At 40.4% G+C, this 19021-nt stretch overlaps 3 protein-coding genes across 12 annotated transcripts in view; 1 reads left to right on the forward strand and 2 right to left on the reverse strand.

Moving 5' to 3' along the window:
* LOC114875670 (tubulin polyglutamylase TTLL5) overlaps positions 1 to 19021 on the forward strand; it is a 28181-nt gene that overhangs the window by 3987 nt on the left and 5173 nt on the right. For 4 of the 5 annotated variants that reach the window (XM_029186221.2, XM_029186223.2, XM_029186224.2 and 1 more), the window contains exons 2-4: positions 6563 to 6736; positions 7042 to 7125; positions 7204 to 7327. In XM_029186221.2, the coding sequence (XP_029042054.1) occupies positions 6570 to 6736; positions 7042 to 7125; positions 7204 to 7327 (375 nt within the window). In that variant the 5' untranslated portion in view covers positions 6563 to 6569. Of the gene's footprint in view, positions 1 to 6562; positions 6737 to 7041; positions 7126 to 7203; positions 7328 to 19021 lie in introns of those variants that run through there. The other variant, XM_046288848.1, reaches the window with a different exon arrangement.
* Positions 2058 to 4057, reverse strand: LOC114875681. Its single transcript, XM_029186258.1, has 3 exons — positions 3818 to 4057; positions 3342 to 3507; positions 2058 to 2464 (listed from the first exon to the last, which is right to left on the reverse strand). Exons 1-3 carry the CDS (start codon positions 4055 to 4057, stop codon positions 2058 to 2060), a joined length of 813 nt encoding a protein of 270 aa, XP_029042091.1.
* On the reverse strand, positions 7383 to 13965 carry LOC114875672. Of its 6 annotated transcripts, XM_029186230.2 has the most exons (3): positions 13478 to 13965; positions 11590 to 11672; positions 7383 to 9876 (listed from the first exon to the last, which is right to left on the reverse strand). In XM_029186230.2, the coding sequence occupies exons 2-3, from the start codon at positions 11630 to 11632 to the stop codon at positions 8120 to 8122; spliced, it is 1800 nt and encodes a 599-aa protein (XP_029042063.1). In that variant the 5' UTR covers positions 11633 to 11672; positions 13478 to 13965; the 3' UTR covers positions 7383 to 8119. The 6 variants fall into 6 exon arrangements, with proteins under 6 accessions (XP_029042063.1, XP_029042064.1, XP_029042067.1 ...); XM_029186231.2 differs by lacking the exon at positions 11590 to 11672 and having other exon boundaries at positions 13478 to 13836; XM_029186234.2 differs by lacking the exons at positions 11590 to 11672; positions 13478 to 13965 and adding an exon at positions 10736 to 11275.

The following is a 19021-nucleotide window of genomic DNA, read 5'->3' on the forward strand; positions in this document are numbered from 1 at the left end:
GCGTGAATGCGTTAGTGAATTTGTAGCAAACTTCATTGCGACAAATTCAATGCAGTGTACTACTCTTGAAATTATTATACAGGTTCTTTTGGACCACCCTGTATAATTTGAAGAACACCTTCCTCTTTTAAAGCAGCATCTTATTGCGTTCCAGTTTGAAGATCTCTCAGCTATTTTCTGCTTCATCCTTCTTTTATCGGTCAAACTGGCGAGCTTTCGATGGTCAGCAAGCGCAATGCAGTCTCGAAAGCCTGCTAACCGGCAAGACATGCTCCAGATACTCTAATTTCGTTCGCGATGCGTGCAGGAAAGTGTTTCATACCGGCACGGTCAAAATCAGCCTCTCGACGTTAAGTTGCAACTTTCCCTGTTGCTCGTTTCAGTAATGAGTGTCGTGTTATTGGATCGTTAACATGTAGCCTCGCGCTTCCTCCTACTTAATTCTGTGTAGCTGTAGCTTGCTTAATTGCAACGTCTCCTCCGGTGTTTAAACACTCGTTACCCATTTTCTTGGGAAATTTTTGGGTCACCCCTCTATCGATCGCCAATGCTCGACCCACGCGTTTCCTTATTTATTCTGACTCGAAAGGCGACGCGATTTACTGCTTTTATGGCGATTGATATACAAGAAAGAAGCGATAAGTTTTCGAATGGCCCCACCAAAATTGAGAACCCAGGTTCGGTACATAACCTAAATTGATTAACAGAAACCGATTAAAATTTGTTTCAGAGCTGGTTGTCTTACCGTTTTTGAGATATCGTGGTAAGAAGTTTTTGTACAATTTTGGGACTACGTATGCGCTAATCGATACTGCGCATACACAGAACCTAACCTAACCTTACCACGATATCTCGAAAACGGTAAGACATCCAGCTCTGAAAGTAATTTTAATCGGTTTCTTGTAGTTAATTTAGGTTATATACCGAACCTGAGTTCTCAATTTTAGTGAGGCTATTCGAAAACAGCCGAAAGAAGAATTGAAGATGAGACTGACAGAAACAAAGAAGTTCTCATCATATTTGATGACTTAAAAGTACCGCAAAATGGCGTTTATGGCGTATCAATTTGAAGCTGAAAGTTTGTTGAAAACGTCTACGTAACTGGTTGTTGCCTTTAATAGACGGAAGTCTGCGTTTATGGTAGTTACTGTTAAGAAATTGCTATCCTTACGAGGGTCTCGTGTTTCATGGCTCGGAATACACCGGAATATCCGCAAATTACCTGTAAAATATCGTTACGGTACGCGTGAATGCAAATGATCGTAGGTAACAGGAACCATGCGATCGACGAACCAACCTCGTGAACATTAAACCGGAACTCGTTACCATTTGCGTAATGGAAATCGATCGATCCATTCGTCACAGACGATCGCGTGTCCCGCGATCCAGGGAAAGTTTGATTTTAATTAACCGTCGAAAACTGAGAGCCCTATTAATCTAGACCCTTGCAACACTAACGGATCCATTTAATTGAATAGACAACGACCATGCTGCACGTGAGGAATGATTCTTTTTTTTCTTTTTCATAGTAAGACGTTCTGAAAAGTTTGTGTCGCGACATAAAGAGCCGTGACTTTTAATGGAACGTTAAACTTGATCGTGTTATTATTAGAGGAACTTCTGATCCTTCGTTCAACACATCCCAGATTTCTCTATTTAAAGCCGATGGAAACTCACCCCTCGTGTCGGCTGACATTTACACACCGATCGACCCGTGTAGATCGCCTTGAGATTACTTCCTCGAACCTAGATCTCGGAAGATCTTTAAAAAAAAATAGAATGCACCTGCGTGGAACAAAATATACATGTATATAATTCATACAACGTACATATACAATATATTCACAGACAGGGGGAATTAAAATTACATGGAAAAATCAAATTTTGTATAGCGACGAGCATGAGTTATTACTTAATAAAGAACATCTATGTTCTCCACTGTACAACTTCCCGATCGGGGACATCGGTTATCAAACACTGACTTATGCAATTAAAATTATATCAATGTTGCAACGAAGATCAGAGTGCATCGATCGCCGATGTCCCTCGTGATCTCTTCAGAGGTCTCTTCTCTCAGTGATCGACAGCTTATGAATCGGTCTATTCACGTCGATCAGCAGAATGTCATTGTGTAGGTAGCTGATCAGGGCCGTGCACACACGATTAGCCTGTTTAGTGACGAAGTAGTACAAAGGCGCCCAACTCTTCGCCCCGATATACATCGAACAGATCCTCTCGCGATCGATCTCGCTGATCAGCCGGGCGTGCTTGATGAACGTGCAGAACTGCGATCTGGTGGCTGGAGCGTAGACGGTCCTAAGCCGTGGACCCATGTCGCCCAATAGACGATAGAACTTACGACCTCGGAATCTGCTCCCGAGTATATTGATCGTGTGCAACTTACGGCACCTCTCCAGTACCCGGATCAGGTGGCCCGAGCATAGATACAATTTCGAGGTGGAACCTGCAAAGAGGATATTTGGTTAAACGGCTGAATACAATGAGCCTTTTGGAAAGCGAGAACAAAGGATAGATGGAAGAAAAGAGGAGTTTCATCCTCTTTGGAAGGGGATGCTACTAGATAAATAGAAGGGTGGATGTTTCCCTAAGGCGATTCTCCCTTTCACAAGCTGTTGATAAATCATCAATGAAGGTTTCTATATTTCTTCCTCGTTCAAACGAAATACATAATGTAATCTGTGACAGAGCTATCAGAACGTTTCGTTTGAATTGAAGGGTTAAAAGAGAGACCGGTCGTTCCGTGACCATTTCGTCACCTGCACTGCGGCTGAATGCAACCGAAGGGACGTGTTTGGAATACTAATTAAGCGATAAGCCGGTTGGTAAACACGGTTGCCAGGTCAAACAGCGCACATCCCATTTGCTGAAACGTGTACGCAAACGGCCACGCGAATCGATAGAAATTCACAACCCCTTTTATGACTGCGTGGCACGGTTTGTCGACTCGCAAGAAAAGTACCTAATGGGCGTGCAAAAAGAGGAGAAAGCACGATGCACCATTAGAGGGAACATAGCGAAAGCAGAGTGGTGCGGCTCTTTTTCTTGCTTGACACGCAGCCAAAAACCTCCCAGCCCGTCTTTGTTGTTCCATTTTCTCGTCGTATCTCTTTCTCTTTCATCGTTCTTGCGTTTTTCACCGACGCAGGGCAAGTCAGGCATTATCTGACGAGACACGAAAGGAAAGAGAGGTGAGCAATGAGTTTTTTGAACCTGAGCCAAAGAAAAGGTTCTCCTGTTTTGCTTCGCCGATACAAGTATCGTGGTAAGAAGAGAAAGAAACTTAATTAAGGAAGATAAGCTGATGACGACGGGAATAGAACCTGTACAGTTAGAAACGTGCAGTTCTTCCAGGCTTTTGTTCGACAACGATACATGACGCAGTATGTCGTCGCAGTCCGATCTGGCGCTTATGCTGAATTTCTTCAGCAACGGCATCCTCTTCAACTCCTTGATCACCTCGGATGTATCTTGCCCGTTGTTCGTCACCTAATAACGAAGGAACGTGGAGGAAAAACGAGAGAACGTTTTAGGTATTCCGTCAAAATCAGCGCCGAGATCATTTTTTACGGTCCAAAGTAAAAGTCGACCCAGAATCGTTTATACAGGGTGATCCTCTCGCTAGTGGACTTAAAGGCAGTGCCCAATAGCATGAAGTGGCCCAAGTCCTTTTCACGGACACAGCTACAGTATGCACCCCCGTCGAGAAAAGGGCTTGGGTCCATTCATAACGGTGTGGCGGCATTTCCTTTGACTCCACTAGCGAGAGGATCACCCTGTAGAAGTTTCAGGGTGTTACCTCGTAAGTTCTCCATAGAAAGGGATCATGAGCAAGTATCTTGAAGAGCTTGGACACATGACTGACCGCGTAAAGGTCCTCGTTGGAGAGATAAGAAAGAATTTCGAAAATGATTTCCACCGGTAAACGCTCGATTCCGGACGTCGGGAACGATATCGTCTCCACCGATTTCCGGTCACACTTGTTACCGATTCTGGCGCTCTTCCTAATGGGTTCCGGAGTAATTGCAACCTCGTCCATTCTCGTTGCCTTTCCATTTCTGGCATTGGTACTCGTGCATGTTCTCACATTATTTTTCGACAGGTTATCCTTAATTATATCCTCGCTCGCAATGATCTGTGATTTTGTTGTGTTTATTTTTTTTGTATGGGGTTACCGCATTAAGACGTCTGTAAGGAGACTAGGAATTTTGACATATGTCAGAACCTCCCTATGCTTTTGTTTTCTCTTCGCATCGAACGATGTCTGTTCTTTTTTTTTTTCTCTTCCTTGCTTTAGAAATGAATCGATGGCTAAATTTCTGTAGTTCATTAAATTTAATGATCGCGTTGATATGCGGGGCACATTGGAATAAGGATTCTGACTCATGCATCGATCCGTTCGTTTGTCACCTGCTTCTCATTCCGGTTACGGTGCGTGGGGTACCGTAACCGCACGGCGAAATCGGCTTTTCGGTAAGGACCCTCCAGTACACGTGCACGACGAGACGAGGGTTTCATTGCATAATTAAGCATAATTTTCTCCTTCTATTCACATATCGCGCACTTATGTAACACGTAAACTACTCATTATTCGCTTTAATCTTAAATTAATATACGATGACGCATATGGTGCGTCAGTGATTAAATTGCATAAACAAGGTAGAAGAAAAAATGTCGTCGATAATATTGCGTAGAGAGTGTAGGACGCATACATCGGTCACGACGTATCGTGCATACATAATTACATGGAATAATCCAAGGAATCTTGTTGAGTTCCTTTTTATCGGCCGCCCCTTCTGACGTTCGCACTCCTGACAGTGGCGTCAGTCTTTGTAGGGTACTCGTGAAGTTTTAAAAGAATAGTTCCGTGATATTATATTCCCTGTAATTATTTTTATGTAATAATAGAATGAATTTTCAGTAGAAAAGTGTAAAGTGCACTTTAGGTTCAATGTCAATTCTTTTCTTGGGGAAACTTCCGAAAGGCTCCATCACCCCAGGACAACCAAACTTCGGATTTATAGTAATTGAGGGACGAGAAATCGAATGAGACCATTTTCAGAACTGGCAAATAAACCGTTCTCGAGATATACTGGGTATTCTAAAAGTTCGGAAACCCCCTATTATCTTGATAAGAACGCATTTTCACGGAAAATGACTAACCTAACCTAGGTTAGGGTTAGGATTAGCGTTAGGGTTCAGGATTAGGGTTAGGGTTAGTCCCCCTATTATCTTGATAAGAACGCATTTCCACGTAAAATGACTAACCCTAACCCTAATCCTGAACCCTAACCCTAATCCTAACCCTAACCTAGGTTAGGTTAGTCATTTTCCGTGAAAATGCGCTTTTATCGAGGTAATAGGGGGTTTCCGTACTTTTAGAATACCCTGTATATCTCGAAAACGGTTTATTTGCCAGTTCTGAAAATGGTCTCATTCGATTTCTCGTCCCTCAATTACTATAAATCCGAAGTTTCGTTGTCCTGGAGTGATGGGGCCTTTCGGAAGTATACCCCTTTTCTTTTTTTGTATAAAGTATGACTTTTTTTTACCCCTTCAGGATGACAACCGGTTTCGAAACAAGTTCAACGACTTACGATCCGAGATCGTTCAAGGTTAGGTTCAAGCCCGTAATGAGGCGATCTCGAACTATTCGTCATTCTTCGCAGCAAGGCTCAGAGAAATTTCATAGTTCATTAAATAAATGAACGGTTACATTTATAAAGCAATGGTCGATTCTTTTATGCAGGAAGATCAATCGAATCAATAAGCGAGACTCGTACGCTATAATATTCCAAGCGCACAGTCTTTCAATGTAATATGATATTTCGGGGTAATCATCCTGACGGCGTGTCGCAGTCACGCGACTATGGCAGTCGGTCAGTCGTGAGCACGAAAATGTTCGATTTCGTTTTCGTCTTTTAATAATCTTTCGTAGTGCACCTTGATCTGATTACCTACATAAACTTGGCAAGTCTGGCAAGAGTCAAGGTGTAGTTACGTCTCGGTTATATTCGTTGTCATTTAACATTAGTGTTCGAAGAGCATGGAGAAATCGATGTAATATCCATGGGTACGAAACTTATAAGGATAGTTGGTATAAATATAATTTTCATTAGACTTATAGCCGAAGAAAGAAATTCCCAGAGTTGGATGAATCAATTATTCATGGGTATACATGTAGATGGTTCTCTTTTGCAACGCTGTTATTGAATGTCAGCGACGTCACGGTAAAAGTTAGTCCCACCGATTTTCACCGTTCACATACAGTTATTGACATTTCTGTCGATGTACAGGACGACGCGAAGCAACGCGAGAAGCGTTTAAACAGATGTTTGCTTGATACTTTCTCGTTCAAACTGCAGGTGCTATATTTTTTTCGCGTCCCCGACGAGATTGGCGTTATCTACCGTACCACAGTCGGAAAAGTTTTCTATTAAATTTACGGTGGCTGATACTGACAGCGTTGTGTTTGATAGAATTTAAATTAACACGTAGGCAAACTAGCGGAACAATTTACCAGGGTTCTCGTTTTAATTTCCAGATAAATCATGCTGTCTCAAATCAAGGCCAATTCTAGTAAAAAATTAGAAGGGAAACGACCTAAGGAACTGATGTCATCTTCTAGTCTTCCTGGCATGTCACAATTGTCAAACAGCAGCGAGGAGACGCTCGAACCCCTTGTACATAAGCCGCACAAACCGGAATCGTTGGAAAGGTATATTGGTTGATTTTATAGTAACAGAAATTACATAGTATTTTAGTACTAAAAACTGTTAATTGAAAATGTGTTCGAAGCGTAAAAAGTTTTCATTCAAATCGAATGAATGAATGTATGGTTTCTTTTTTACCGACGGTGGATAAGTTTGATGGCGCTACATTACGAACAGGAAACATTTTTGCGGGAAAAATTTTCCGAGTGTCGCTCCAGTCGTAACGGATGTTTCAATTACTGTGTACTTTTACGTTCAAAAGCGTTCAATCACAAGGGTATTTAACGATTCATAAAATGTATTTTTATAGCACAACGAAGGACGTAAGTTCGCAACGCAACGAATGGCTGTTAAATGGACCAAGTGGAAACAAAACATCTATTTTGCGCTTCAAGTGAGTTTTGAATCTTGTTCAGTGTCCGATTCGTGTAGAACGCCTATTTTATTTCTACCATCGTTTGTTATTTTGCAGATGTTCCGCGTTGGCGACCCCTCCGGAGGAAGCACCAGGAAAGAAACTGCACATGACTTACAAAATTTTTCAAACAGACACCAAACTTGTCAGTCTTTTGCTACAATCACATGGCTTGGCAGAGGTGAGTTGTTTCTAATTCATATATCTTATTCCTGTTTTAAAATGAAACAATAGAATTAGCTTTTTTAAAGAATTTTTATTAAAATCAAAAGAGTGATATAAGTATATAGTATGTGCTATGTAGATCTTTATTATAATGTAGTACAAATGTGTACCAAGTTTGAATTCATCTAGTCATTTATTACTTTTTTCTTCTTTCAAATATTTAAGTACTTATATACAATTTAAAACCTTATAGTTAAATACAATCCATTTTCATTTTTATGTATTTTATCACGTAATTTACTTATTGGCATTACATTTCATAATGGAATTTTAAGTTTTAGTTTATATAATAACAGTTTATAATACAAGTATATTTTGATTTGTTTGTTAGAACACTATTTTATTGTAAAGTAAGTTATTATAACATGGCATAGTAATATAATCTTTTATGTTATATTTAGTATATAATTGTCAGATATTTCAACATTCAGTTGTAACAAACTGTAAAGTTACACAGATATGTTAATTCTGAGTTTATTAAGTCAAGGAGAAATAGTTTTCTTAGTAGATGATAAAATGACCAATTACTGTTGCCAGTTATGTTTTCATTTATACCTAATATATAATAAAATGTTTCTTCATGTATTTCCCGATATAAATTGCCTTATATTTATTAAGATAAATTTTTAATACTGACAATTTCACAGTCTACTCAAGTATAACAGATCCAAATTATATAGCAGCCAATCGTGTCATGGACAGAATTTTTTAAGGAGCTGCTTTTGTAATACGAGTTTAAAAAAAGCTGTTACTGAATACAATTACTCCAGAACCAGTGTGCCCCTGGACACAGATCTACATCCAAATTAGCGCGTGTCAGTGTTGTTCTTAGCATTCTCACACCTTCACAATCTAAACCCCAATTGGCAAGATTACCAATTTTTTTCAGTCTCTTACAATTTTTGAACATATTCAGCACAGTAGTTGCAGACACTTTACTGGCTTCGTATATGTAAAAACATGTTAGATTTTGTACTAAACTATTCTCACATTTATCAGATTTTCGTGTATTCTTTTTAGTTGATGCACTCAGTAACTTTTCCAAGTGTTCATTTGTGAGATCAAAACAACTATGTACATGCAAGGCTGTTAACTCTGGCGCTAGTGAAAGAATTTTTGTAATAGCAAGTGCACTCACTATACGCCCCAATTGAATTTTCTTTAAGTACTTTAAGGGAGGAGGATCGGGTCCTTCTCTCCAAGTTATATTGGAACCATCATTAGTGAACGTTCTGAGATTAGTACAGCTGCTAAAGATTTCTTTCAAGTCCACTTGTATGAGATTGTCGTTTTGGGTTATTCTGAGATTAAGTTCGCGTAAATTCTGTCCGTTGGTGCGAAGATATTCGTAAAAACCATCTAACCATTCTCTTTGAGGAGGTATACTGTGTACACTGAGAGATGTAATGTAGGGAAATAGTCCTAAAGCTTCAGGAGGATGATGAGGCTCTGAGATATGTAATTTTTCCACTTTCGGACATGCCTGTGCTAAAAGTTCTAAGCGAACCGGTGTTGTTCTGCAGCTTCTTGCTTGAGTTAGGCTAAATGGAGTTCTAAATCCAGTGAACCCTTTATTCATAATTTCCACCACTCTTCCCATATGACTGTATTCTGCCAAAGATTCCAATTTTGGAACGTGTACCAATGCCAAAAGTACTCCCGTACTGGTCACCTGAGTATTAGCAACATTAAGTACTCTAAGCGTATCACAGAGAAAGTTTCTGCTCTCATAGTATTCCAACAGTACCCCTTGCTTTTCCTTTTTCTCTGATTTAGAATTCCTCATTTTTAATTTTGAGAGTAGAGTTTTTAGGCGAGACCAGCTAGTAGGTTCTTGCATCGTAGCATGAGGCACTTTGTCTCTAAGTTCTACTTGCAACAGTAATTGCTTCAATCCAACATCTGTTACTTGTCTGGAACAAGCCACATCCAAAAGTACAAGTTTTGGACAAGCTTTTCCTACTACTTGAAGCACTGCATCGCTAGCTATGTTTCTCAAAGTTAAACTCAACAAATTTTTCATGTTCAGAAGCGCGGATCGCAATAATTTGCAGTCCAATCTTAATAGAGCAGATCTGGCCAATTCTAAAGATTCAAGTCCAATTCCTTCTGATGCAAGCAATTTCAATAACGATGTCTGATGGCTACATCCATAGTAGCAACAGAGATTCACTTTCAGTTGCTTTATATCGTGCCCAAGAAGTAGGGCTAATAGATATAGAGGAGCTGGTCCAGAGATTAAAGTTGATCCATCAGATGCTGGTCCATATAACAGTTTGGAAGTTTCTTGTATAACTTGAGATCTCAAACGTGCTGGCAGTGCATTTATGTAGTAGGGTCTGATAGTTTGCTTCGCGTAGGCCAATACTTGAGCAGCAGATGATTCTTGTGAAAGCACCTGCAGCCGTCGGCACGTCCCGTCGAGTTGTTGACACACGCGTCCCAAGCTAAGCCCCTCTAGGGAGTTAGGCTGACGGTGGCCAGGCATCTTCTCTTGTTCATTCACTGTAACATTCCATGTGTTAATCATTACACGATACTAACTATAGCATCGTGATTCTAAAGTTTCTAACATAATTATTAAAAATTGTGTTGGTAAGGAAATTTTGCTGTGACATATTTTTTTATATATTGTTATTAAAAATTAAAAACTAGAATAGCAAAAAAACACATGAATACTACAAAAAATTATCTGCATTAGATATTGTACATATTTAGAATGCTGTGTAAGTGATTAGTAATCAAAGAAGTGATGCAGTTATAATTTTGAGGTTAACTATGGTTGGAATGGGATACAGTCAATTATTAGTTCTACGTGAGTTTTTTTTGTGAATACGAATACAAAACATATTATAACTATTAATTAAAAGAAACATGCAATATAAACAACTTTCCTGTCTAATTATTAGTAGCGAAAAGCTCTTGATGTTGCGCTCATAAACTTTCCTGACAGCACGCGCTGACGCTTTTTTTCGCGGATAACTTTATTATTGCCTTTTCAAATTACCATTCTTAATTCGAAGAAAAGCTCATCGTAAAGTTTGCTTATTTTCTTACGAATTGCTTATTTCCAAACATTTATAAGAACGTTAAAAAATGTTTCTGCATGTTTATTACCATTTAGCGAAAACAAACGAACGCGTAACCTCTTACGAATTGTTTTCTATTTTTGTATTTGAATTGCAACGGATATTAAAGGAACGATAAAATTCGAATAAAGGAAAGAAAGAAAAAGAAGCAATCACGGCATAAAAAGATTCCTTTAAAAAAGCATTTATCGAAAAATGTAATATCCCTGATAAGAATGAAAATAAATGAAAGGTAAATTTTGTTTAGATCGCTGATATTTTTGTATAAAATTTACCTCGCTGAAACAATTTAGTCGCACGGTAACATAGACACTGAACTTTTAATTAACCCATTAACTGCCAAATTTTTATTTTTGATATTTTTATTTAACATTTTATTTAATATAATCCTATTGCAAGTGATAAAAGAAATATATATATTTAAATCTCCATTTGGGGATCGCGGTAGCTAATAGGTTAATGTAATGCAGTACTTGAAGCTTTTCAGCGTTAAACCGCACAAAGTGCAGGACAATTCTGAATGCATTTTTTAAAAGGGAAATAAAGAAAACAAGATAAACAAATATTTATATGCACGATACACGTGTTCGTCTCTCCTTCGTGATTCTATGTGTCACGATAGATCAATCAGAGAAACTAGGAAACATGTTCAAAACCATGGTTCATTCTAACGACGCTTACGCATCGCGTCGTACGCGTGTGTACGTGTATCGCGAACAAATTGGCGAACAAGAAGAGGACGTTATTACTTTCGAGCGTTCGCGAATACACGACTTTTACTGCTTCGATAAAAGAAGGAATGTTAATTTATTACCTAAGGCGTTCAGTGTACGTAATCTTCCCGTTGCGTAAAAAGAACCGCAATTGGCTAAATTGTTCGTATCGATAATTTATTGGATGTTTTATCGACGTATTCCCGGTGACATCGCTTACCGCATCACAATTAAGTACTTATTTCTAATCCCCGTGAAACTTGACCCTCGTAGAACGGAGTGAACGAAAGTAGGGTCATTTTGATCCGCGACTAAAACGTTATGCATTTGCAAATTGAATTGCGTACAGATACTTTCACTTGAAATAATTATTTAGATGACATTCGAATTCAATAGAATGTAGACTTGACCCAGACCTGCCCGCCCCAACGTATGACCCAGACCCAATAACGCGAGCATTCCTTTGATAGCGTGATCACATTATTTCGATATCGTCTCGCTGAAAATAGAAATAATCGTATGGAAATTGAAGCTCATGCAAATTGCATCGAATGCACGATCAGGATAAACAAGGATAGGATAAACAGTTCGTTACGATTAAGATAAACAATTCGGATGTTAGATAGCAAACGCTTCGTGGATCTGGGTCGCGATTCACCCAAGCTACGTCGTTCGAGGGTTAAAGTGACGCACTTGACAGGGTAACTTTGAAATCCGCACAGTATGCAAATGCAACTACCACCGTGAGTCGTTCACACGTTCGATTACATAAAGGCAAACACGCACCGAATCCAACGCACACCGTTGCGACACTTTCACTGGACCATTTTTGTTTTTTCGTTCATTCTACTTGGAAGCGATCGACGCTACTTTCTAGTAACGGTATTAAAACGCTTGACACTCGATAACCATGGTGCTACGTTGTTCGAAATAATTAGACGAAACGATATAATTTTGATAAAAATATCAAACCTTTATCGACGGATATTCGTAATTTCTAAGTTTTAATATTTATTTTATGGCACAGAGCGTTTTGTATAAGGGAAGAAGTTGGGCAACAGGGGTGAAGGTCGTCTCAAGGTCACGCGTTCCAAGGTTCCGCCATAACCTCAAATGGGGCACCCTATATATTGAATCGTATCGACTTCATAAATCCAAATCTATTTCATTCGTATAGAATTGATGTTTGATTCGTTCTCTGGAGACAAGGTTATTTATCCAATTACCTCGAGCATTGTGCTCCTCGTGGATAACTCGGTTTGAGACACACCGAGTGTATGCTGCCCACGTGTCGATGCGTCAACGACAATTCAACGATCCAAACAAACTTTCAAATCGTTAAAGGAACTCGTGTCTCGCCTATGTCTAAACTGGATCGAAAAAGAAACCCTTGGAACGTTTACCTTGAGACGAACGAATGCCATTTTTCCTCTCGGAACTGTAATTAACTTTTTTTCTTTATATCATGACGGGGCTAAATTAAATTCGAGGCTGAACACGCGTATGTTTCTCGAAGTCATGTTCAATCTGTTGTATATGTACATTATTAGCAATTTATCCAAAAAGCTGTAATTATAGCTAAAGGTTGATCAAGGTATAACTGAAGCTCTACTATACCGACAGAGCTCAAATATGAAACCGGAAAAAGTTAAAAATCAAAGGGGAAAAAGGAAAAGGACGAAATATCAGACGACGCGATAACTAGAGTCATTCATGAGTTGTTACGTGAAGTAAAGATGCGTTGATAAACATGAAATATCAGTTCGAAGACTCGTTCCAATTATCAGTGAAAATAAAAAGCCCCTTTCCCGAAGATCGTGCTTACGGAAGGTTAGGGCGATGCAGTGAACGGGTTCGGCTTGGTTACTAGGAAGAAGCGGCGACTAGTGATGGGCATTCGATACTCTCTCCTGCGAATTTTCAGGCAATTCAATCACTTTCCTACACTTACTCAAAGTAAACACGACTCTTGAAACTCTAAACATTACTATTTACTTAATAAATTAACGTCATTCTTGTGTAATTTAATCATACTGAATTTTCCAAGGATTTGTTAAAAACGATTCATTACTTAAACAATAACTGCCTTGAATTTTTTGAATAAATAAAAAAAAAAGTATCTTATCATATATACACTGTTACTTCTTACTCATAACAATATCATACGGAAAATGAATTTCTAAATCATTGAAAATTATATTAAGATATTTATAATTCTGATTTATACTCGAGGAGATCATTCACCCATCACTAACGACTGGTGATTATAGAAGAAAAAGAGGTAATCTGGCGTTAGGTGCCTACCTTGAAACAAGCAAGTCCCCTACGGGTGTCTCCTGAGCGGCGGCTCGTGCTAGACTGCCGCCGCCACGCAGTTGCATGCGTCTCGTGGCTCGTCCCGTCCCGGCTCGGCTGTATTCGATTTCGTTCGGCACCACTCGCGACCTCGCCGTTCGGCTTTCAGCTTGTCCACTACCACACAGGCGCCACGCTTCTCCGTCCATTCCGAGACACTGGCCGAGCAAGTTTGGGATCCCCCTTGTTTAAGGGGTCTTAAAATATGCGACTTCATTTATTTGCAGTTATAAGACATATCACGGTATCGTTAGACGCTGTCCATTTCGTTTTCATGGAGTGAAATACTTTGATTTAACATAATTACTACCGCTCACTCGATACCGCAGGTTCCACCATTTATATTGAAAAGCTACGGCACACAACGACCGACTATATTGTAAAAACCGTGTTAAACGCCACTGTAGGTTCGTTTTCGTTTGCACTCGGCGATTGGAAAGTGCATTAATTAACAGTCATTCGCCTCCGTTGCACAGGTCATCATCTTCAGGCGCGTTCATCGTGACGTCACGATGTCAATAAGCTGCGCTGCGCAGATCGTTCGATACGAATCGATACGCTTATCGATATTAGGCGGCTCTTGGAACGTGCTTCACGTTGACAGGAAAACAAAGTTAACTACGATGCTACTTTGTTTTAGCGGCAGAACGGGCTTTAATATTCATGAACGTGTTAAATTTATGCGGATACGTGTTATTTACAGCTACGGCTCAAACCATACAAGGTGCTTAGACATTTTGGCGGGCCTCGGGGAGCTATAGAGTCACCATTTTTGACGTTTCAAAGTCATCGAGTGTATGCCACATAATCGTAGGCTCGAAAGGCTAACCGATGTTTTATAAATACTCGAAAGATTGGATATCTCGAATTAAAATTCAAGGTTTCGTGGTTCAATGATATCTCGGTAGATTAAATTCATAAAGCTTCGTAACGTTTGAAGGTTGTGGTAGATCAAAAGCTTTAAGTATGTCGACTCGAAATCGAAGCGGCATCGGAGCTCACTGAAATTATGGGATATTATAACGTTCAGTGACTGAAAGATGTCATTTCAGGTACCATTGGAATATTTTTGTCGTATCGCGGTTGTAGGGCGTCGCGATATATCAGGGCTAAAAAGCTCAGAAATTATTCAACTATTTCGGGATTTGGTAGCGAGGTCTCTTCGCGTACCTCCATTCTATTTTCGTCTGTTTACACATCAAAGGGACCAAGCGGCTTTTGAACTCCGTTCGCGTTTCTTCTTCGAAATCTGGAACGATTTTACGAGGGTTGAAATCGGCCTTCTAATTATTATCCTTCACTGCGATCGTGACAAATAAATTTTCTCACGCACCTTAGCCTCTACTCGTATTTCGATGCCCATATATGTGCAAAAGATTCTTCCAAATGATAAGGACAAACAGAGGAAGAGACAATTCCAGTGGTCTCGTCTTCGGTCGTTTAGGCTGACGAGCGCGGAGCTTGTTATCCTTGATCGGTAACGCAATATGTGGCTCACGTAAACGCGACGAGTGTGAGCACGAGTTGGCTCTTTCCTTCTTCCCGCGCACGTCTGTCGCATCTTCCGTTTCAATAGCCTCCTTTAATCGTCTTAATAGAATCCGCTGATCGTCACCTTCGTCACAGTCGTCGCCATTGATTTATCACTGACCGCCGATCGAATCAGCTGCGTCTGCCGTTGGCTACCAATCCCTTATTCTTATTCCTATCGTTTAATCGTTAGTTTTCCAGTTATTCCATTGACAATTCGACACATTTTCCCACCATCGTATCGCTCACGCGATTTCGTTTCTCTCTCACGCTCTTCTTTTTGCAGTGCCCGTCGCGTTCTCCAGTTGGAGTTGATTGCGAGCTGTAAAACCGGAGTAGTTTACGGTGTCGCGTTCACGGTTCTCGCGCAATTACGGGCCATCGTGGCCGATCGATACCGAGGTGAAAGCAAACCGCCGTGCACCTTAAATAGAGAGGAAAAAGAGGCGGAATGAAAGATGACGACGTTCCTACAACTCTTCTCGTCGCTTCGTTCTAATTAACGTCTCCTTAAACGCTTGACGCTCGTCACGGCACTTTGACCCACTCCTGACGCGCCTTTTACAACGACGATCCATAAAAGTTGACATTTTTTTATTTACCTATTAATTTTAATCAACTTCATTATCTTAACTCTCCGCTGATAATTTCGATTCTTTTTTCAAGACGCATATGGTGCGTCGTGGATTGCATATGACGCACTTGGTGCGTCGACGATTGCATATGACGCACATGGTGCGTCGAGGATTGCATGTGACGCATCTGGTGCGTCGTGGATTGCATATGACGCGCATGGTGCGTCGAGGATTGCATGTGACGCACTTGGTGCGTCGACGATTGTACATGACGCACCTGGTGCGTCGTGGATTGCATTTGACGCACGTGGTGCGTCGTGAATTGCATGTGACGCACGTGGTGCGTCGTGGATTGCATGTGACGCACATGATGCGTCGTAAATGGCATATGACGTACATGGTGCGTCGTAAATGGCATGTGACGCACATGGTGCGTCGTGGATTGCATATGACATACATGGTGCATCGTCTTGTTTTGAACGTAACACGTATATCCTTTTCTGGCGATCGAAAGATGAATCATAGTGAGAGTGACGATCAGGAGGCAACATTCTTCGTTTCTTACCATGTTCATTTGGTTTTTGCTCGCGATCCTGCGAGCTCTATCATCCGCGAGAATCTCGACCGGGAAAGGCTGATCGTTTACCACGGGATCTCCCGCTGACAAGGCGGGACGTAATTGGCCCGGAAAAAATTGCCAGTCCTCCAGGCGGAAATCTCGTGCGAGCGTAAAAGAAAGAGAAGCTTGCGTTTCCAATCTTCACTGGACGTTTTCATTGTGACGTAAAACAAAGTTCATTAGACATGCGTGACGTTGAAAGAGTCCATCAATTTGGGAAAACTCCATGTGTCATCCGTGCCGGGCCGCAATTATAAAATCATCGTTAAGCCCCGGTGACAGGGGGCTTAACCCTTTGAGGGGCACATTTTTCTTCCGACCAAATGATCAAAATCAAAGGTTACCTAAAGGTTTTTGGGCTCGCTGATTACGATTCTGACGTCAGAATTGCAAAATTGGCATACGAAAAATTCTGAAAAAAATATGTTATAGCAAAAATTTTCAGTGCTGTAGGACTTTTTGTTCAAGAATAATCGAATTTATTCTGAAAAAAACCGAGTTTTTTGTGTTTTAATTGTTTACAACTATTTTTAAATAAACACATTTATACAGCTTTCCATGAAAATTACATAACTTGAAATCCCAAGAGTCTAAAAAGTACTCGCAAATTGATTCCGAATTAAAGAAAAAATTGAAAACAAAAAGGTGGTACAAATACGTACCACCTCCCCTCGAAGGACTTTCGAGGCTGTGAACTCTAAAGAAAGAAACGGAATAAGAGAGGTGAAAAAAATCGAGGCGAAGAAACGTTTATACTGGCGACAATGAGATTACTCGTAACTTTTCAACACGGTGGGATCCGTACGTATAAGAGATTATGGCGGACAACAGGTGAGGACACGAGCGGATCTGGTGGGATAAGGTTTGAGGGTCACACGCCGCGTCGTCTCGGAAGGTCCGTGACTGAAAAGCTAACCGGTCCTGAAACCACCGGCCTCCCGGTGACTCGTAGAAAAGCCGTCCACAATTGCGTACCAACGTCCCTGGGCCAGCTGAGATTTCATCCTTAACTTCCGCATTACTTCGTCGCGAGAGTTCCTTCCGATCGATCCTCGACACCGATCGAACGTTATTGAGACCGATGGTGACGGGGCTGGTTAAAAAGGGACCTTCGAATCGAATTGAATCGAATCGAACGCGGACCTTGAAGACTTCCATTCGTGACAAACGTCCCTCCTTTACTTCCAGGAACATTGATATTACGAAAGATTCACGAAAATCAGAAAAATTCTTATTGGATTACGGGAGATTAAATCACTCAGTTTTATTTTTAAAAATTGCTAACTTTATTTCACGGAACAGGAAAAACACGTCTAGCTCTTCTAAGATTTTGACTGCAAGTGACTCGACTCCCATAAGAATGTTGGGGTCCGCTTTTCTAAACAAAAGTGTTTAAGTCCCTCGACTTGGGTGACGAAATCCAGACACATTTGGTCGTCCTTCTATCGTCTTTGTTTAAATTGAACGTTAGGCATTTTTGCTTACAATATAGAAATATTATCCTAGAGTATCCTAAGTAATATTTCAACAATTCTAACGGGTTCCATTTTCAAATAGTATTTTGAGAAATTGTTTAATATTGGTTATAGTCGCTTCGGTGACTTCTCTTTATACGAACCAGGAAATTAAGCAAGCAGGTGACAATACGGTAACCTGTCCGAATTGGAGCAACGCCTAGACTTTCTACGGCAATGATTTGTGCAAATGAATATCGGTTAATGGGTTCAATTCCTTTTAACTCTTTATCATCCGTCAGTTTGTACACGCAGCCACGGACGATCAGAAACAATTACAATACGTATAAAATAACATATAGTGTTCCCTACGTGTTAAGAAACACGTGGTCAAATGTAAATATCATTTGATAATTTGCATAGTTTAGTGAAGAGCCTCGCGCAATAACCCAACCTCGATAAAGAGCTTGACGATCGTTCACGTGATCCACCGCGAATGTAGATCATATCAATTGACTCTAATGAAGATCAACCTTATCGTAATTCGATACTGTTCTTCGAGCCGTTCGTTCGCGAGATGGTACTCGAGTTTTAATAATACTCGACACGCTTTCCGTTTCCACCAGGCAACACCGGTCTTCAGTGATAAAAAATTAATATGAATCTTCAAGGGAAAAATAAAATTTCTCGGTGATTGAATCACTCGAAGTTATGGAAAAACATGTTTGTTTACGATATTTTAGCTTAAGCTTCGAAGACAAAGCAGAAATGCGATAGGAAGCGGAATACGAGGAATGGTCATCGGTGTAATTTCCCCATTGTCTACGTGACAGTGAACACGGTGTCTATCGTAGACACATTGACTTTTTATTTATCGGCTCGGACTCTACGTTTCATAGAGATATAATGGATTTGCTTTTGCGTCACGAACCGAGGAAACAAGATCGTTAAAACGATTAAACGCTATGCATGCGAAACGCTCGCGCCTTTAAACCCTTTCCTTCTGATATTTCACGACTCCCCTCTTCTCTTCGACGGGAAAAACACTGTACCGAAAATACACACCGTCGAACTTGAGTTAAACGACTCGTGCCGTTGAACCTTCTCTCTCCTTCGACTATTAACACCTTTCGAAATAAAACGCGAGAAGGAATAAAAAAATATTCACTATTGATTAAAAACTAAAATCGAGCTCGTTCTCTTGCGTGAACGACGCGTTGCTATTAATACCGCTATTTAAGGTAATTGCTATTGTCCCGAGCGGAATAATGGCACACCTAGAAAACGAGAAAATGAAATTGTCCTAATAGGGTAG

Source organism: Osmia bicornis, chromosome 15 (genome assembly GCF_907164935.1).
Source record: "Osmia bicornis bicornis chromosome 15, iOsmBic2.1, whole genome shotgun sequence".
Classification (NCBI taxonomy): Eukaryota; Metazoa; Arthropoda; class Insecta; order Hymenoptera; family Megachilidae; genus Osmia; species Osmia bicornis.